The 21084-nt window shown below is 40.4% G+C and overlaps 1 protein-coding gene across 1 annotated transcript; it reads right to left on the minus strand.

The window, feature by feature from the left end:
• Positions 1 to 176: 176 nt before the first annotated feature.
• Positions 177 to 17915, minus strand: LOC109030744 (facilitated trehalose transporter Tret1). The gene is made up of 6 exons (XM_019041852.2): positions 17690 to 17915; positions 12941 to 13076; positions 9781 to 9966; positions 6487 to 6791; positions 3890 to 4084; positions 177 to 2598 (listed from the first exon to the last, which is right to left on the minus strand). The coding sequence occupies exons 1-6, from the start codon at positions 17777 to 17779 to the stop codon at positions 2056 to 2058; spliced, it is 1455 nt and encodes a 484-aa protein (XP_018897397.2). The 5' UTR covers positions 17780 to 17915; the 3' UTR covers positions 177 to 2055.
• Positions 17916 to 21084: the final 3169 nt, after the last annotated feature.

Consider the following 21084-nt stretch of genomic DNA (forward strand, 5'->3'; position numbering starts at 1 on the left):
ATCATTGATACCTCGATCTTTTCATAAATGAGAAAAAACTGCTCCTAAATGTGCCTTGTCCTCCAAGCCTCACGAATTTTGTCACGTTCTCTTTGAATGCCAATTAAATTCTTTAAACCCTGAAACTTTAATGGTATGGAATTAGATCAAAGAAACAAATTAATTATTTACACAAGTTTGAATTTCACAAAATGAATTTATTAACAAAAACTGTCTCTTTACAATTTACATAAAAACATAAAAAAAGTTTTTACAGTCCATAAAAGTGTATATTTTTGTACAAAAATACCAATGGAACCTAAGAGCTGTTAAGTGCGAATGGTATAAAAGGGCGAGGCTAACTGGTGATGTGCCCTCTAGGGGTCTAGGCACAAGCAGTTCTCTGCTATTGCTCTCCTGAGCTACATTTCATGATAGGCGCTTGTAATTTCATTCCTTGCAAGATTCAGCTGTCAATAGGAACATATATACATATTATGTTTCTAAAATATACCTACATGCAAGAGTTCAGGGTTGCCAATATTTTTTAGATAAGGACACAAATAAAGAGAATAAGGCAAAAGGAGCCTCAGCCAGAAACAAATAAACACTTACCAAAACCTCTCAAGACTGCATTAAACTGTATACTCGTACACTCACGTGGGTATTATAAATAGATATGTTACATTTGGTTAATGATTATTCCTGATCATAAAGTATGTTCAGACCTATTTGCAGAAACGCAATCAAGAAAACGCGTCCTTCCTACCCAAGGCCTCTATCTCGGCAGTTACGTACTTAAATTTGTGGCAGGGTTTGAGCATAGAATTACTTTGACCTCAAGCACCACAGGGCAATAAAAATATTGTAATAAAATTTCCAAATCAATTCAATCGATAGCAACAATTTTTCATCATAAAATTAAAATGTTTCTACATCCTTAAGTCAGTAAATGTCAATTTTAAAGGATCAATAAATGAAATCCATTCATCAGAAAGATAGGCAATTTTCAGCGCAAAGAGATATTGCGACTTATTTAAGTTTTATTGCAATTTCCAGTAGGTCGAGCCCCTTCAATTAGTCTACAGACATACATACACGACACTCCGATGCAGTTGTGTGAATTTGATCATGTAGTCAAGTTGTAATTTTATCGTAACTTGGGAGTTGGGAGTGTCACTTGGGATCCCAGCCTCCATACGAGCAAGAAGGCAAATTCATCCGATAATCGATTGGCCACATCTACAAAGGTCAAATCTAGATATCGATGGCCAAAGTGCGGAACCTTGTATCTCCATTGCGGTGCTTCAAAATGTCTGATCCTTTTTCATTTTTTCGAGGAGAAACAGCGTAACTTAATAGCTCGAAATTTGTGAAGAATATTCCACCAACATGGAAGAAGAAATCAAGGAAGTTTTCAAGAAATCGCATTAACTATTTTTCCACAGAAAACATGATGTATGACAAGAAGAAGTGGCGAGGCGTGAATGATCGATTATCGATATTTCCCCATTTGAATCCGTGGTAAAGAATCGATTATATAGGTGTTCGCTGCGATAGGTTTAAATGGCCGATCAATCGATGTATCGCAAAGCACGCCACGCCACTAGCAAGAAGACTGCAACTTCATAGACGGAGATACGTGGTTTCGCACTTTAGCCATCCTTACGCCCGAGTAGCACAGCGCAACGAAAATATTGAAATTTTGATTTCAAGGGAATTGTAATTTTTCTACCATTAAATTGCAATATTTTACATCATCTAGTTGATTTATGCCGATTTTAAACAATCAGCAAAATCAGCTCCATGTGCCAGAAAGATAGGCAATATGCAATGCAATGAAAAATCGCAACTCATTTCCGTTTTATTGCAATAAGTTTAAATCAATGGGGCCCCTTCAAATAGGAGCTAGGCAACATAAACAACACTCAGTGGAGTCGCAATATTTTCACAATGTAATTGCTACTCATTGCAATCTGTGCTACTTGGGTGGTTTCGCACTCCAGCCATCCTAACTAGGCGGTAGGTATTCCACCAATTTCGGAAATCATGCGCGTGGTCCGAGACAAAGGATATTCAAAGTCCTGTTTTCTCGACGTCGATCTCCTTCCTAGGCTTCCTGCGATAGCTATCCTCCACTTCCTGGAGCGTCTTGTTCTGCGTCTCCGTGAGGACGAAGACCCCGAAGAGACCTGTGACAATGGACGCGGCGGCGCACAAGAGGAGCGTTCCCGTGACCTTGAACGTCTCCATGAAGAAGATGTAATACTTGAGGAAGACGAACATGGCCCAGGAGCCGACGAAGAAGACGGCGCCGCCCATGGCCCCGCGGACGTTGAGCGGGAAGACCTCGCCGCTCATCATCCAGGGGAGGTGGAGCACGCCCGCGCAGGAGACCATGACCGAGGCGAAAACGGCCAGGATCGGGAGCCAGGTGTAGGGGCGCTGCCCGGGGGCCACCCCGTCGAAGAGGTACTCGTAGTAGGCGGCGACGAGGAGGGTGCCGCCCATCGAGAAGCCCGAGATGGCGGTCGCCAGTTTCCGCGGCACCTTCGTCGTGAAAAAGGAGCCCACTGTCGAGGTCATCAGGAAGCGCCCGATTGCCAGACCCATGGACACCTGCCAAAAAAGTCGGAGCTTCATTAGTAAAACATCCCGAGTAGCACAGATTGCAATAAGGAGCAATGGATCACTAGACCAGGTACGAATTTAAACAATCTGATACATGTTTCTTAGCAAGAATTTCACGTAGAACACGATTCGCGCCACGGAAATTACTGAAACCAACTCCTAACGGAGATATTAACATTTTTATTTCATATTGGTTACGAGGAATTTGAACTGTCCGCTCTCAAGAAACTCTAAGCTCTACGTGAGTCAAATCGTGCTCTACAACGGTTTCAGCAAGCCTCTCAATCGAGCGATGTTCATTTCCCACCATGTGTTTTTCAAACTATAAGTAATTTGCTATAGCTGAGCCAAAGTGTCAAGATGGAGGTTGCCAGATTTTTTTATCGCAGAGACGCTCATGATAAAGTTTAGCGCGCGATGTGAATCACGCAGAGCATTGAGTTTTCATGAGCGGGTGGTTTGAATTTACGCACCAAGAATCATTGAATATCTTCGTTAGGAGTTGATATCGGTAATTTTCGTTGTGCGCATCGTGTTCTACGTAAAATTTTGGTCAAGAAACATGTATCAGAATGCTGAAATCCGTACCTTGTCTAGTGGTCCATTACATAGTAAAAATATTGCAACTCCTCTGAGTGGTGTGTATGTTGCCTAGTTCCTATTTGAAGGGGCCCTATTTATTGAAACTTGATATAACTTGAAATAAGTTGCAATGCTTCATTGCATTGCATATTGCCTATCTTTCTGACACATATCAAAAAACATAGGAGAAAAAACGGGAAACAAGGCAAAAAAAAAAATTAACCTATTTCTGACACATGGAGCTCATTTTGTTGATTGTTTAAAATCGGCATAAATCGACTAAACGATGTAAAAATCTTGCAATTTAATGGTAAAAAATTACAATTTTATTGAAATCAAACTGCAATTTCATTTCAATATTTTCGTTGCACTATGCTTCATGGGATCAAGAACATCTCTGCCGTGATAGGTAGCGAAGAGAGCAGTGTGTGTCAAAAATTCCTCAGAAAATTATAACGTTCCGAAAAAATTTCCGAGAATGTTCTGAAAATAAAATCTTTTCACCCATTTTTGAAAATAATCGCTAGAGTGTTGAAATGTTCCAACAACATTAACAGGATACTACAACACGATAAGACCGTAATACACCAAATTTAGATCCCGGATTTTTCAAAACCTTTTTTTTAAAATTCATTTATTTTATTATTATTTTTTTTTTTTTGATAAGTGTAGGTATCTGATGATGGGGTTCATTTACCTTAAATGAGTCGTAATCTGTGCGAAGTTGGTCGATGAAGTCCACTGTGTAGTAGAGAAGATCATACATTCCCGTGGCTGCCTGTAGGAAGTGGAATAGTGCGATAATAAGGAACGGTTTCCACACAGTCGGTTGTAGGAACGTATGCCATTCCACTCGTTGATTCGATTCCTCTTGACAAGTCAGGCGCAGAACCTTTCAACAGAAACAAAGTGGATCAGTACCTGGATTTAGCAAAAAAAGATCAGTTAAAAATTTTCTCCAAATCCACCTTCATTGTCCAGTGACCAGGAAACATCCTGCTTGCCATGATATTCCGCATATAACTATTAGTTGCGCCCTTCACCATACATTCAAGCTTTAACAAAAAATATAAATAATTATGCATCTTGGGTGCTCTTAGAGCACTCAGGGTCGGACTGGCTCGCATCTAAGGGCGTAGACCCTTGGCTGCTTAAAGGGGCGTAATGTGACATTTCTGCAGGTAGGGCATCCCCTACGTGGAGAGGGGTTCAGAAAATTTTGGCAAAGCAGCACAAGTTTACGCTATTTTCAGGTTCAAAGTTTATTAATTGTACAGAGTGAAAATTGCAAAATTGAACGTATCGAAGTAACCGACAGACTTCTGAAATTAAAGAAAACATAACAAATTAAAGCCACTAGACGCATCCAAGCACCATTATTTCCAAAAGGACCGAGCCAGTGCTGCGGTTTACATGAGATTAAGACGTGGGTTTGCAAATTCATCCTAAAAGAGAATCACACAAGAACCTGAAAAAAGAAGAAAGAACGAGTATCAACACAGCCGAAGGTAGGAGAGATGTGTTCGGGCCTCTTTTTTAACTTTTCTCCCAAATCTGAGCGACACCTCATTGACAGCATACATAGCAGAGTATTAAGAGCTCACGCTTCGCGTCATCGCGCCTTCAATTTTTCAGATGCAGCACGGACGTCCATCAAGTACGAATAGTTGTATCTCTGCGCCGTCGTAAACGCGCATTCTTTCCGCCGCTTTATTTCCATATTATATTTGTTTGCGTCTGTCTTATTCGTAATGGTGCTTCAAACACTACGTGAATAACACAGCCGAAGGTAGAATAGAGGTGTTCGGGCCTCTTTTTTAACTCTTCTTCCGAATCCGAGCGACACCTCATTGACAGCATATAGCAGAGCATTAAGAGCTCACGCTTCGCGTCATCGCGCCTTCAATTTTTCAGATGCAGCACGGACGTTCATCAAGTACGAATAGTTATATCTCCGCGCCGTCATGAACGCGCATCCTTTCCCTAGCTCTATTTCCATATTAATTTTGTTTGCGTTTTTCTTATTCGTTATGGTGCTTCAAACTAGTAGCATAGAACAGAGCATTGCGAGTTCACGACTCACGCCATCGCGTCTTACATTTTTCATATGCAATGTGGACATCCGTCTTGCGCGAATCGTCGTATCGCATTTACACTTTAGATGCCTCTTATTTTTTAATTTTGAGATAAATGAAGGTTAAGTTTGTCCGAGATATGCTATGGTATGTCCAAATCAATAGCTATTTTGAAAAGGAAGAAATGTGTTTAAAGGTCTCTCAAAAGGTCTATAAAGGGTGCGTATGTCTAAAAATCGAACCGACCATCGCTTCTAAGGGAGTTACACATAGCGAATGAAGGAGGGGGATGATAAAGCGCTTGTATGTCGACAAAAAGGTGAAAATTTCACAGAAAAGTATTTACGCCTCAAAAAGTAGTTCTTGGACCTCTGTTCACCTTTATCATGCGTGAGAGCACCTTTATTTACTCCTAACTCTCTCTTCTTCCGTTCATTTAAGAAACTTTCCGCATATATTCTCGGTCGTAATTTTTGTTCTCTTCTTATTTTACTATCTGCCAGAGGGGCGCGTTTTCGGCGCGCAAAGGGGGCGTATCTGCCAACGGCATATTTGCCTAATGGCCAGTCCGAGCCTGGTGCTCTAGTTTATCACAGAAAAGGAAGGTTTGGTCGTATGAACCAAATTTCGGTGTTCCATATCATCCCAACTAATTCGGTTTTCTAAACCCAACTTTCGGTTCGTGTAACCGAAGTCCAATGGTAAAGTGAACTGACGAAGAAAGTTCGGTCATATGAACCGAATGTTCAGTTACACGAAGCTCTCCGAAAATTTCACTAAATTTTCTTTGTGCTGCCGATAAAATTCAGTGAAGTTTTTGAACAGACTCGACCAACAATTTCTCCGTGCAAAATAAAACGGCGGCGGACATTTTGAAACGTCGCACGGCGCTTGTGATACTTTGGCCGGAAGGTGACGAAATGTTGTGTTCATGCTAAGCTAACATGAATACCTGCAGATAAGAGTTGTGATGAAGAAGGCAAGAGCGCCTTCAATTTCGCGTGCAAGCAACACGGACATCTCTTGAAAACGAATAGTTGCAGTCAAGTCAGGCGTTGTGATTTTACACTCACAATCAGCGGTGAAAACTTCGCATGGCGCTTGTGAGACTTTGGCCGGAAGGTGATGATTTGTCTTAGAATTGTTTTGTTGTTGTTTTTCCAAATTTGGATTTTTAAACTAAGCTCTCTCTTTAGAATAGAGGGAGAAATTGAAGTACCTTGATCTCTTCAGCGATGGCGGTTTCGGTGCGACCGAGTCGCTGGAGCTCGGCGACGGCCCGATCGCTGCGACCCTTCTTGACGAGCCACGGCGGAGACTCGGGGGTGAACCACTCGTAGAGGAAGAGCAGGAGGCAGAGCAGAGCGTACAGAGCCGAACCAAGGTTCCAGGGCAACGCCGCGCCCACCACGTATGTGAACAGGATCCCTGCGGTGAATGTTGAGTATGAAAGCGACATGCACAGACTCCGCTGTCGCTTCGTACATACCTCAGCGATGTACACGATCCCTGCCACTTCGAACCCTGAAACAGAAGTTCGTGTTTATTTTGTTTTTATTTTTTTACATTGATGCACACTGGGAAAAAAGTCGCTTGGATCTAGAGTCCAGACGCTTAATAATACTGACAAGATGAAATACTCTTGACTCAATCAGATTTTTCCTTGAGTCGAAGAGCCGAGCCTCTTGATTTAGGTGGATTTCCTCTTGATTCAAGCAAAAAGTCCGATTGAATCAAGAGTATTTTTTCTTGTCCATGTTTTTAAGAGTCTGGACTCTAGATCCAAGCGACTTTTTTTCCAGTGCAGGTGAAAGGGTGGCGACAAGGGGTTTTGGATGAGACGAAGGAGTGCCAACTCCCTGATGACTTGTGGGAGGACCGAGTTTCGTGGCGATTAGGCTTCGCAGAGCGCCAGAGAGCGCTGTGAGAGCGACTCTTATGCATGTATATTGATACAAGAGAAATCGAAAAAAAAAAATCGACTGCGGTACAGGTCGAGATGATACAAATAGGAATATGAATTTGAACGGTACAAATAAAAAAGTATGGTGACATGAATTTCAGTCTAGCACTGAAACTGCTAGTTTAGTACTAAACTTCTAGGGATTCATTTAGGCTCTAGAAAGCCTTTTCAATCAAAAAGTTTCCGAGCAAGGGAAAAAACGCTGAGAAATCAAGAGTTTTTGAGAAAAAACTTAATTTCAATAGGTTGTTTGTTAAATACTTGAATACTTGAATTTTTAATATTAGATTCCGAGATTCGTAACGAAATTTTTATGTTTCGAGAGAATGATCTGTGGAGGATTCAGACGAAACAGTCTGAAGGTAAAGGCAGGGCCGGATTTACCTTCTTGCCGTCCCCTTTTCATTCGTTTTGAAACATCAATAAAAACCATCGAGTGAACGTGCCGGAGGGGGAAGGGTGCATAAGACGCGTTCACTCGTGTTAGACGCATTCTTAGCGAAAGCCCTGTCAACACTACAAGGAAAAGTTCACGGAACTTTGCGCGACGAAAGTTCAGTTCCGTAAACCTATCTCTCAGTGGACAAGGCCTTTCATTTGTAAGAAATGAACTAAAAAATTATGAAAGAACAAACATAAATGTGGTTTAATCATTTTAATTTCCGCCTCCGCGCCGCGCTGACCGCACTGTGTTTGGCGCAATGCGTGAAGTATTCCTGAAGTCTTGTAGGAGCTATGCGTGTCACACCGACCGCTGCTGACCGCACTGCGATAGACGCAATGCGTGAAGCATTCATGCAGTCTTGTAGGCGCTATGCATTTCACGCCGACCGCTGTTGACCGCACTGTGTATGACGCAATGTGTGAAGTATTCATGCTTTCTTGTAGGCGCTAATATGTGTTACATGCCGACCGCCGTGCCGAGGGCTTCTCCTTTTCAACTCAAGTCCTCGTCATCATTGCTCTCTGCGCTGCGCCGCTCCAGGACAAATTGCGTGTTTGGTTTCTCACCTAACTCGACTAATTAAAGGTGCGCTATCTATTGTATTACCGAAAGACGACAAAATTAGAAATTACTGTACTCTCAGGAAATGAGATATTTTGCCGCCTTCTCTCGTTTGTAAGTTTTTTTCTAAATTCAATTTTCTTTAAGACCTACATTTATAAAAATCGTAAAATTTTTCTGCCCCTAAATTTGCCGCCATGGGCCGCGGCGCATATGGCCAATTGGCCACCCCTTAAATCCGGCCCTGGGTAAAGGACAAGTAGAATGAGATAACTATACACCACATCGAAGGCTAAAGTATAAAACCACGTATCTCCATTGCCGTGTTTCAAAATTTCTGCTTCTAGTTTGTTTTTTCGGAGAGAAACAAGTCAGCCTCATAGCTTGACATTTTTGAGAAATATTCCGATAGTCGAGAAATAAAAAATGAAGGAAATTTTATCTTTAAAAATTAATTTTAGGGGCCAGGACGGCGGCCCCCAGGTTCGCCTCCTTAATTGCCAGGGGGGCGGCCCCTTCTCTGGGCCTGTTGGTTGCCAGGTGGGGCAGCCCCATTGCAGGGCCTCTTGGTTGCCAATTTTTTTTTCAAATAAGTTAAATCCCATTTTCGGCTGAGGTTAGTATAATGCTTTTCAAAAAAAAAAAAAAAAAAAAAAAAAAAAAAAAAAGGAAAGAAAAAGAACCAACACTCTTTTAAATGAGCAAGACCTGCATTTCAGATCGACAACATACATATCTCGTGGAGAGATTAAGCTTGTACATATTAGTAGTTTATTGAGTTGTACAATCTTATTGTGAAAATTTCGCACGCTTCACTGTATGAAAAGGAACAGATTCTTGCAAGCCCTCACTATGTCTTGAGTTTTTTTATTTTCTTTTTTTTATTTCTAACGATGAATCGACGTTATCACAAACAAAAAATTTTCCACGGAGTTTCGAAATAAAGTTTGCCTAGTATAGTGCACAACCCGGCATTTTTGCGATTATGTGCGTGGAAAAATTACTCGGTTTCCGATATTTTGCAACCCTGGAAATCTTTTCGATCAAGCATGGGTTGAAGTGGTGTAGCTGACCGTCGCAGATTACGCAAAAACCCTTCAGTAAATATTCAGTATTTCATTGAAGTGCCTCGAAGAATATAATATCTATTGACTATTGATTTAGAGGAGGTTTCCTATCATGAACTGCAACCGACTCTCGTGGGTTATTATCTTGACACCGCACTTGTAAGTGCCCATTTGGTTAGTATAAACAATGCTTCTTCTTTTTATGCAAAATTATATACTCAAAACGAGACATTTCTTGTCTCGGGGGTCAATTGAATTTGAACTCTTTCCAAGACTGAAAAATGCTCTCGGCAGACTTTCATTTTATCTCAGAGATAAATTTGTTTACGACACAGTTACAAGTATTTGTACCATGAAAGTAAAATCAAATCTGACACTTAGGAAACTGCCATTAAAACGTCTCAGCACGTCATTGGCTTTGGTCAATCAATTTCAAGTTAGTTTTCCCTCTGTATTCCATTGTATTTTAGTACTTACCAACGCCCAAGGAACAGAGGATTCGACCTATGTAAAGGTGTATCACCGAGGTAGCTGCGGCTATAATTCCATACCCCAATGCACTGGTGAGAAAGTAACACTGAATAACCACTTTGCGGCCAAAATAATCCACAAATGGCCCACAGAGAATGGCCGAGAGGGGAGCGGCGAATATTCCAAGACTTGCTGAAAATAAAGAAATGAAAATAGTATATTAGAGTTTACCATCTTCGTGTTTTTGCTTGATAGATAACCGGAATGGATTAGCCGCAACTGAAAAAAATCCGAAAAGACAACTCATCATTTCAAATCTTCAGCAAAAATGGCGCAGAATCATCTGTAGATTTGAATGATATTCTTACTATATACTGCCGTGCTGAGGAAGAACGCCGTATGAGCCTTCAGACGTTGCCATATTTCTTCAATAAAAAATAATTCACTCAAAACATTGTAAATATTTTTCTTCAAAATTTTCAGACAATTTTGTTCAAAATTGTTTCTAAAATTTCTGAAAATTTCAATGGAGAAGATGCATAATTTTCCTGAAAATTACATGTTAAACGCGGAGAAATTTGACAACTCTCGAATTTTCATGCGGCGATTTTCCTTAGCACGGCATTACAGTAATAAATACATTAGACGGTATTGTTGACAATTATTTTCCATCATACTCCTTCAAAATAAAACAGCGAGAGGTGGAAAATCATGAAATTTCGCAACGTTCTCAGAATTTGTTCTTTAGACTACCTATTTCAATTTTTCTAGTCGCTAGGAACGACTATAAATCTGGCAAGAAGTGGGTAAACTGGAGGCAATAAACACTCGAGAACCCTTGATTGAAATCCGATCGAAGAAGAAGCACACGCGGAAATCATTCGCCAATATCAAGTTGAAGTATTGGCAAACGAGCCACCGATGCAAATAAAAACATTGCAGGGTAAAAATGAAATCAGGAATTTAAAAGTATGTTGCTGCCAAAAATTCCCAAGCGCGATCAATGTACTCATGTTACTGATGCTAAGTATTATCGGTAATAGCGAGAGGTAGGTGTAAGCACTTATGTGCTCTTTTATCCGAAATTAATGGGAATTTTCAGAAACAAAATTAACAAATACCCTAAAAGATCGGGTCAGAATGATGAAGTGCGTCAGATCATGGGAGAAGAACATAACAAATGGGGAAAATGAAAATGACGGTGTGGTTGACCATAGTCAGAATGGACGAAGAAAAATTTAGGTTGAGAAAGGAATCAGAGAGAGAGAATAAAAACCATCCCATGTCTTGACAACGGTTACGGCGAAGAGCCTAATCCGGAGAGCCTGTGCTTCGTAAACGATAATTATTCAGACACGGCTGCCGTGGGGTTGCATATTCATTCTTCTGAAGGCGACTTCATTGAAGGCGCTAAAAATCCTCCTCCGCGGTCGCGTGCCTCTTGATTCACCGTCAACAACAGACAACTCACCTCTAACTTTTTTACATAAAGTCATTGATAGTAGTAAGGTACATTTGTCTGTACAATAAAAGGGTATACCTCTTCACCGCTTTGCAGTCTAGCCTTGCCTTCATGTATGATGATGCACTGATGTAGTACCGTTTTCTTTCTATAGTGTTTCGAAGTATTGGCTACAAATGGGTATCTGGAGTGGTTGGTTGGTCGGTAAATCATTTATAAGGTGTTTCAACAATTAGAGTCATTGGCATCTTTAAAAGTTAGAAAGGTCGAATGTCAGCCTCCGTAAAATTGAGCTTACTATAGTCATTGAAAATCTCTCTGGAAAAAAAGTTTAGTTTTTGAGACGCATGGGAGTAACAGAAATACCAAAATAGCTCTTGAACAGTCTTTTGCGGTCTTGTAACAGTGCTCAGTGGGAGCTAAGTTCTTTCAAAGTTTGTTTGTCAGAAAACAATAATACAATGTACCCTACCTGGCCAGCGTTTTGCAATAGGTAACCAAATACAACTTTCTTTCAAAAAAAAAAAAAAAAAAAGGGTTAGGGGTAGTTTCGAGTTTTTCGAGAAACGCATTTCCTTCTGCCAGAAGTCCAATGTGAGCGAACAATAGGTATTTAGTATGCAAAATGTGGATTTTAAGGATTTTTGGTTTTTTACATTGAACCACGCAACGAAACCTTAATATCTACTTTTCCCCCCACTAAGTCCACGTGTTTTGGCTCCGCCTTGCTAAATACCGCCCAATTGTCAGCGAGTTGTACATTATTGTTGTACTCGGAAAAAAATATGCTAAGTATACCTAACTTTAGAAGCCAGGTAGACTTTTGTCTAAGGGTAAATAAAATCCTGGCAGCATTTATCAAACGTGAAAGATATTATGCAAGAGTAAGGTAATTTAGGTATAACTACACTTAAAAGTCGTATACCCGAGGCCGTTCACCATAATTCTTTCCACGTACTCGTACTAGCATGGCAGGCAATGACAGGACAACACACTTGGGATTGGGCGTGCGTGGTCTAGTCATGCCGGAAATATAAACCGTGAAACTGGAGTCAGTTCCGCTTATTGTCAGTGTCAGTCTTACAACTACCAAAAATTGTCCATAACACTTCGCATTACTGGTCCTTTGTTGATAACATACGTTGTATATTTCTCGAGGAGCTTCCAGAATGGTCCGTCCGATTTTTCATCAAGTATGAAAACAGTGAAACCGAAACTTTGAACGCACGACACGCGCCAAAAGAATCCCATACTGGAGTCACTCATCCGGCCTTAAATGTGATGCAATTAAGCAGAAGTAAAACTTGTTTGAAAGATATCATTTTCATAAGTGCATTGCTCTTTAATTTTTGTAATTGTCCTCATCATTTTTATTTACAGCGCCGATTTCAATGTGACGTGTTTAGCCCGCTCTGCGATTTTTGACTCATACAACATTTCTTAAAAACATTTGTGACTTTCATAAATGAGTAAGGCTCACCTTTATTCTTCCTTTCCGCATTGGTCATCATTAAAATATTGTCTCTCTATGAGTGCAATGCCTCCAGCGGCTTTGCTACTGCTTAAACGCATCGAATCCGTGGAAGTTAGTATCCTTCAAAATGCCGAACGCAGTGCCACATAACCGTTTACATTTTGATTTTCGGAACAAGAAGAAATCTCATGCCTTGGGACTTCTTTTTTGAAACTGGCGTGAACACTAACCTATCCACGTTTCCTGGTCCTTAGTAATCTGAATTGGACTGTCAGGCTCTTGAAGACATGGCAATAAAACAGCAGAATGCGCTTCGACTACTCCATTGAAGAAGAAGATCATAATAGCCCCTCCGCATGCGAAAACCTGGCCATGAAAGAAAAAAAGGCTTTTTAGCTTTGATTTTATTTATGTTTGTCCATCAGGCACCCCAGCCTTATTTATTCGGCGCTACCGTGTCTATAACTTGGTTCTGTTGTACGTGTTTCCTTGACATAGTTTAATACCTAGCTGATGGTAAAAAAGAATTCCTTTACAGATACTCGTAAGATACACGTATCCACAAATGTTCGCCCTCCTTGCATAGAAATTAATCAATTTTTGGTGGGATGGGAAAAAGTGACGAGGATGTTAAATGATTAGGAACCAGAGGGTCTAATTGCATCAGAGCTCTGCCGTGATAGCGAAGAGAGCAGCATGTGCATTTATGAATGAGTCATGGTTAGCACATGCTTTTATGTGTCGCGGAGTTCATCCCAGCATGCATTTACTGCTCTCTTTGCTATCTCGACAGAGCTACTAAGAGTCTCACCTGACACAAATTCTTTTATTCACTAACGGGTGAATGTGTCAAATCCGAGATTTCAGGGAATTATCGTCAAATCTCAAGAAATTTCTTCCGAAAATTTGAAAATTTGCGACACCCCTCAGGCAAATGAAAAAATTTTCAAATGAAATTTTGCAACGTTCTAATGCAATTGACCCTCTCTTGCTCTTACCTCTCCTAACGTAAGCTACCGACGGATTATCATAAATATGAAGCCAGAAATGTACTACCTACCTCTAAAAAAAGTCTTCGCCTTTACCGGCATGCTTTCGTCAGAGCAGTTTTTGTACTTTATTTACTGCGAAAAAAGACATCTCTTATTATGGGATCGTTTCATTAACTAGGTAGATAGCCGATGTTATTCGTGAGCATCGATCATGTATCTAGGAAAATTAGTTCAAAAAGACTAAATCGTGGTTGTGAACAACCTTTTAAGACATTGATCCAATTTGAGAGTGATTCAGGTGGTGGAAACATAGCAAGAAAATAAAAACTTTGATAATATTTATTTTGACGGAAAACTAAGAAAAATAAAGCGTAAATGTTGCATTAAGGCTTTAAATGGCTATCTTGAAGTAGGATATAGCCTCTTCAGCAGGATTAGTGCGTTGGTTAGTCATCGCGCTGTACGAAGAAAAATAAACTTCCTCTTAAATCGTAATACAGTTCTGCTGTTTTCTTTTTCACACTGTTTGGTGATATAATTGTTTATCACCTTTGTGGAATTTGCCACGAGTGAATTGTGGTAAGTGTAGAAGGAGAACGTAAGTTGGCAATTTCAGAGCCAGGCGATGAAATCTATTAATCTTTCCCCTGGTAAAAATTGGCAGTAGAATCTGTGTTCCAAAATACCATAGACCTACAGCCGGCTGTAAGATTTCCAATAGCTTCTATAGCCGGCTACACAATTTCTTATAGCCTTTTATAGCCGATGGCGATTAAGCAACAGCCAGGCGATAAAGTGTATGCTAAACGTTACTAATTACGGATGCTAGGACTTAGTGAGTTTTTGGAATACTGCTCTCTTTTTGGGCCGTAGTATCTTGATTTATTTTGCGAGGAAAGCTCCGTACTTTTGATGGATGCCTGCCATTACTAATATATTAGAGCGCCTTCAGTTTCGTATGATACTGTGCAATACCTCTGGTGTGAAATAGTTGCTTCAAGCGCCGTGGCAGGCGGGCAGCCAGCGCGAAACACGCATTGGCGCCTACAAACCTAACAGGGATACTTCACGCGTTGCGCAATGCGTGAAGTATCCCTGTTAGGTTTGTAGGCGCCAGTGCGTCCGCCGCTCCGCTTTGTGTTAGGCTCTAATATTTAATCTGGCGGAGTCAGCGTTATTCAACTCATGATTTTGAAATGTTTGCACATCCTGTATGGATTATTCTCATTTTAATTGATGAAAAAAAAATATGTATTAAAGGAAAATATAATGTGTGTTTTGTAAATATTAAGGTGGTTCCGTATCAAACTTAATGATTTCCAAAGCACACGAATTTCTACACAATTTCTTATAGCCTTTAATAATCGATGGCGAAAAAGCAACAGCCAGGCGATAAAGTGTAAAGCCCGGCGATAGGAACTATAGCCGGCTGCATAATTTTTTATCGCTTCGTATAGCCCGGCCGTATGATTTTCTCCGCATTCTACAGCCAGCTATATGATTTTCTGTAGCCTTCTTTAGCCGGCTATAAGAATTCCTATGGTATTTTGAAACGCAGCTCTTATCGCCAGTTTTTACCAGGGTCGCATTAAAAATGGCACTGCTTTTGTCACATTACACAATTTTCCCGCTAAGCATCCGATTTCTTAAAGGTCTCTTTCCTTCCGTGCAAGGGAAACATTTTCACATAAAAAATTAACCAGAACTGTGAAGGGGACCCAATTTCCCAAAAAATTAAGCGGTGTTATAAAAATAAATTGAATTAATCGACTCCTTTCCAGTTCTCCATAGAATTTCTTGTCACAATTGCCCAGGATGTCTTAGTTATGAGGACAGAACAAAGGTTGTAAATAGAATGCAATAACCCTATGTGCTCACAACAGGAGCATCCTGTAATTGTAATGAAACCATCTGCAGCTCCAGAATCCGAGGACTAGGAAAAAGGACCAGAACTGAATTTTCTGTCACCAGCTCTGATGAATGTATAAAAGCCGTTTTTAGTTTCGGAATTCGAGCCTCAGCTAATAGAGAAGGAGACTCTTAAAATGTTGACGAGTTCTTGGAACAATCGTTTTGAGGCGAGGGGCTTGGAGGACAAGGCGCATAAGTGCAGTTTTCGAAAATATCGAGATATTAGTGATTACAACTAAATCGAAGTTTGGAATGAAATCTGTGAAAAATTCGCAGGTAATAGCCAATTTTTAAGCATCAAAATGTGAGTTTGAACTTTCTTTCCGCCGCAAGGCTTCTTCAGAAGCTTTAAAACACGTTTTTCTCGAAACAGCAAAAACTGCTCTCATGCGCCTTGTCCTTCAAGCCCCTCAAAAGTTCTTTGGAAAAACTAACCAAAGACTCTACCTTTTCAAAACAAAATCACCCTTTGCAGAACGCAGAAATGAACTGTCGTACCGTTGAAGTTAATTATTGAATTTGATAGACAAAGTGATAGACAAAGAAGACAAAGAGAAAATGGAGCAATACAATCGATCGAAACGGGTGTTTGTTGCAGACTAAGGGGGAAAATGATGGACTGACTACCTGATAGCAATCTATGAGGAACCCTATAGTTAGTCCATAATTTTCCCTCTTAGTCTATAACATCCACCGGTTTGAACCAAAAGATCGTTCTAATTTCTCTTGGAATTCTTGGTCTATCACTTTGCCTAGCAATTTCAATAATCAGCTCTCCGGTTTAATCTGCCCATTTGAAGGAATATGTACGGAGATTGAGTATGGACTTCATTTTGCAATCAGGAACTACAATTTCTGGCTCATCCGTAAAAACACTGATGTGCATAGGGAAACTAATGGTCCATACGTTGTTTCTAAACGAAGCCAGAGATTGTGGTTCATTGTAAAATGTTGTCCATATCGACGATGAAACTACCAGACCACGTTTCTCGTTTGCGGTGTTTAAAAATCTCCGCTCCCATTTTATTTTTGTGAAGGAGAACAGCCCATTATCATTCCTTGAAGTTTTCACAGATTTTTCTTCAATCACGGGAGTTTTCATGGATTGACGTTGATCAGTTTTCTATAAAAGATAAAGTATGACAGCGGGCTGATTGTTGAAATTGATGAACAGAGCTTAGACAAAAAAGACAAAAGGGGATATGGAGGGATATTACAGGATATTACAGCAATCTACATAGGGGGTAGGTATTAAACTAACTCACGGCAACCCGCATGAAGACCCTACAGTTAGTCTATAATTTACCCCCTTAGCCAATAAGAGCCACCCATTTCAACCATTAGAATCGCTCCAAACTCCCTATGTCTTCTTCATCTCTAGCATTGTCTATCAATTTCAACAATTTGTAGACAATTCATAAAAATTCATAGACAAAGCGATATAGACAAAGAGGACATAATGAGTATGGAGCGATCCTATTGGTTAATTTGGGTGGTTCCTATTAAATAAGGGGGTAAATGATGGACTAACTAAAGAGAACTAGTGTGTTGCCGTTAGTTAGTCTATTACCTACCTCCTTTGTCCATTGTAACCAACCGCTCCCACCAATAGGATCCCTCCATATCCTTTTTGTCTTCTTTGTCTATAGATTTTTTTATCAATTTCAAAAATCAGCCCGCTGGAAGTCTACGACGCACGGTGGATCGAGTCGATAGAAGAGGTCGGACAAAAGGAACCTTTAAACGCTTATAACTCCGTTCATACGAAACTTTGATTTGCTAAAAAGTGTTTCCATTGGTTTTCTCGAGAAATTCCTTTCTGGAAACACCCCTTGAAATTAAATGTGACGAACAAACACAAATTGGTTTGAAACTATCAGTCCGACCTCTCTAATTGACTCGATCCACTGTGCGGCGGCTGACGTCCACCTCACTCTAAGGGAGAGGAAAGCAAGAGCGCCTTCAAATGCTCGTGTCTGCAACAAGGACATCCCCTGAGTACGAATAGTTGTATTCGTGCAAATCGAGATCCGCGGTCTGGCAGTTTCAGCGCGGATATGCTGGTAGTTGACTGACCATCTTCCCGTAATGCTCCGACTCGGCGGCATCGTCCCTGGATATGGCCGGCTGGAGTTTGCGGACCCCGTGGACCCGGCGGAAGGACATGACCGCACCCCGCTCGCCGGACGAAGGCGACGACGATGACGACGATAAGCGCACAAGAACCGATCAAAACACGACGCACGCTCACTCGAGCATCGGCCGAGGACTCCAAGAGACTGACCCGGCTCAATCGCGATCCGCACTCCACGGATAAGCTCTTCAGTTTCCGCCGAGGCATTTGAATAATGAGATCGCGGTAACGTGGTTCATTCTGCCGTGCTAAGGAAGAACGCCGTATGAGACATTAGACGTTGCCAAGTTTCCTCCAAGCAAAACGGAATTTACTAGGAAAATTGTGAATAGTATTTTCCCAAATTTTCAGACAATTTTGTACGCAATTCGATCTAAAATATCTGATAATTTCAAGGAAAAATATGCATGAATGTCGTCAAAAATACATGTTTTATCATGGGAAATTTGGCAACTCTCGAATGTTCATACGGCGGTCTTCCTTGGCACTGCAGAATTGACCGAAGGGACCCCAAGTCTACCGTGCCAAGTAAAAACGTCGTATGAGTACTCGAATGTTGCCAAATGTCCTCTCAGAAAATAATTAATTTTGAAGAGAGATATGAATATTTTTCCTTGAAATAGTCAGACTTTTCGGATCTAATTACGAACACAATCTTCTGAAAAATCGGAGGAGAAATATTCACGAATTTTCCGGGAAATTCGTGATTTGTCGGAGTAAATTTGGCAACACCTCATGGTTTATACGGCGTTCTTCCATGACGCGGAAGAAGTGCCTCGCCTGTTTTCAAACATTCGCCATTCAGTGGAACTTGGGTGGAAACGAGAAGCGTCTATAATGCGTGAGTGTGAAATCCACTTGACGCGCCTGTTCTGCCGAGCTAAGAAATAACGCCGTATGAGCATTCTGCTGTTGCCAAATTTTCCCGACACAATATGTATTTTTCAGGAAAGTTATGCATATTTTTCCTTAAAATTTTCAGATATTTTAGAGTATTAAATTGTGAACAAAATTGCCTTACAAAATGGAGGAAAAATATTCAGAATTTTCCTAGTAAATTCGTTTTTTACTGGAGGAAATATGGCAACGTTTGAAAGCTCTTACGACGTTTTTCCTCAGCACAACGATGTTTGTTGACATCGAGTCTTTACTGAAAAGAACCGATCCGCTTGCCAAATTCACAATTGTGATTTGGACTTCTTTCTGCAATAAGGGGCCATAATTTTTGACTCATTTTAGGAACAACGTATTTGCCATTAGTTTCCCTATGCCGATAAGTGCTTTTATGATTGAGTCCGAAATAGTAGTTCCTACAATTAATCAATTGCAAAAGAAAGTTCATTTGGACTACGTTTCGCGATACTGCCATTCTAAGGAAGAGCGCTCTATGAACCCTCAGACCTTGCCAAATTTCTTTGATAAAATAAGATTTTTCAGGAAAGTTTGAAAAAAATTTCGTTTGATTTTTCAGAGAATTATATTAGAAATCAGATCTATTTTTTTACAAAATTTCAAGAGAAAATATTCTTCCTCAAAAATAAACAGGCTATATCAGGAACTTTGGCAACTCTCGAATGTTCATACGGCGTTTTCCCTTAGAAAGGCAAAAAAGATATCCACTATTTCTGACTTATACAACATAAAAGCACTTATCCATGCAGGGATTCAAAAGACACCCTCGTTGTTTCTAAAATCCCTGGTAAAAATTGGCAGTAGCATGTGTGTTCCAAAATACTATAGACCTATAGCCGGCTGTACAATTTCTTATAGCCTTTTATAGCCGATGGCGATTAAGCAACATCCAGACGATAAAGTTTATGGTAAATGTTACTAAATACGGATACTAGGACTTAGATAGTTTTTGGACCACCGCTCTCGTTTTGTGCCGTAGTATCTTGATTTATTTTGCGAGGAAAGCTCCGTACTTTTGAAGGATGCCTGTCATTCTTAATATGTTGGAGCGCCTTAAATTTCTTATACTACTGTGCAACACCTCTGGTGTGAAATAGTTGCTTCAGACGCCGTGGCACGCTGCGGCGCGGCGGGCGGGCAGAGAGCGCGAAACGCGCATTGGCGCCTACAAACCTAACAGGGATATTTCACGCATTGTGCAATGCGTGAAGTATCCCTGTTAGGTTTGTAGGCGCCAGTGCGTCGCCGCGCAATGCGTGAAGTATCCCTGTTAGGTTTGTAGGCGCCAATGCGTCGCCGCTCCGCTATGTGTTAGGCTCTAATATTTAATCTCGCGGAGTCAGCGTTTTTCAACTCATGATTTTGAAATGTTTGCACACTCTGTATGGACCATTTTATTTTAATTGATGAAAAAAAAATATGTTTTAAAGGAAAATATATTGTGTGTTTTGTAAATATTAAGGTAGTTCCGTATCAAACTATACTACAACTATACTATTCTGAATGTATGGAAGATGGTTGATCATTCTTACTGACCAAAATTCGTACTATTTTTCTTTTCTCTCTTGATAGTTTTCTCTGAAATTTCGAAAACAAATTTACGGCATTATGCTCTTGAAAAAATACGTGGGAGCAGGAAATTAGAAACTTTGCAGTTGCATTTACATTTTGAAATAAGGAACTACTTTTTCTGACTGATACATAAAATTACTTACTTGCGTAAGGAAATAAAAAATATTTACTCGAAATTATCGGTGGATATTTTGGAATGAGTGAAGAATATTTGGGGACAATTTCTGTTAAAACTGTTGGTTGTTTTAATGTAAAAATTAAACTTGATCGGGAAAACCAACGTCATAATTAGAGAAATGCACTGTCTTACTTTAACCATCGATATATTTTGTAATGGTAAAATGTTGATCCTCAGAACAATTATGAGATGATTTGAGACATCTGATATAATAATTGAAGTTGCTTTTGCGAAAAAAACCATCCCGCGTTAAGTGTGATGAAAATGTCTTCGCTATTTTTCTTTGACTCACGCCAGAAAAATATTACAGTTCCTCTAAAAGAGCGCTGTAATATGGTCTTTCAAATAGTTAAAAACTCATCGCTATATTTTCGAAGGGCAAGCCTAAATATCACACTTAGTACGGTAAAGTATCTACTTGTTGGTCACCGTAGTGGACTGGACGCAAATCGATGTCAACGCCTGGACGCAACTATTCGTGTCTAATGGATGTCCATATTGCATATACAAAAGATTGAAGGCGTTTCGGCTTTCTTGGCATTAATAGCGCTGCGCTGCTGCGCGCTGCGCTTACCATGTAGGCGTAGGCGTAGGTGATTTGTTTACTTGATGGGAAAAAGTGAAGCTGTGATCGCGTGATCGGCAGCGTTCAGAATAGTGGGTGAATATGGACTT

This window comes from Bemisia tabaci, chromosome 3, assembly GCF_918797505.1.
Source record: "Bemisia tabaci chromosome 3, PGI_BMITA_v3".
NCBI classification, from domain to species: domain Eukaryota; kingdom Metazoa; phylum Arthropoda; class Insecta; order Hemiptera; family Aleyrodidae; genus Bemisia; species Bemisia tabaci.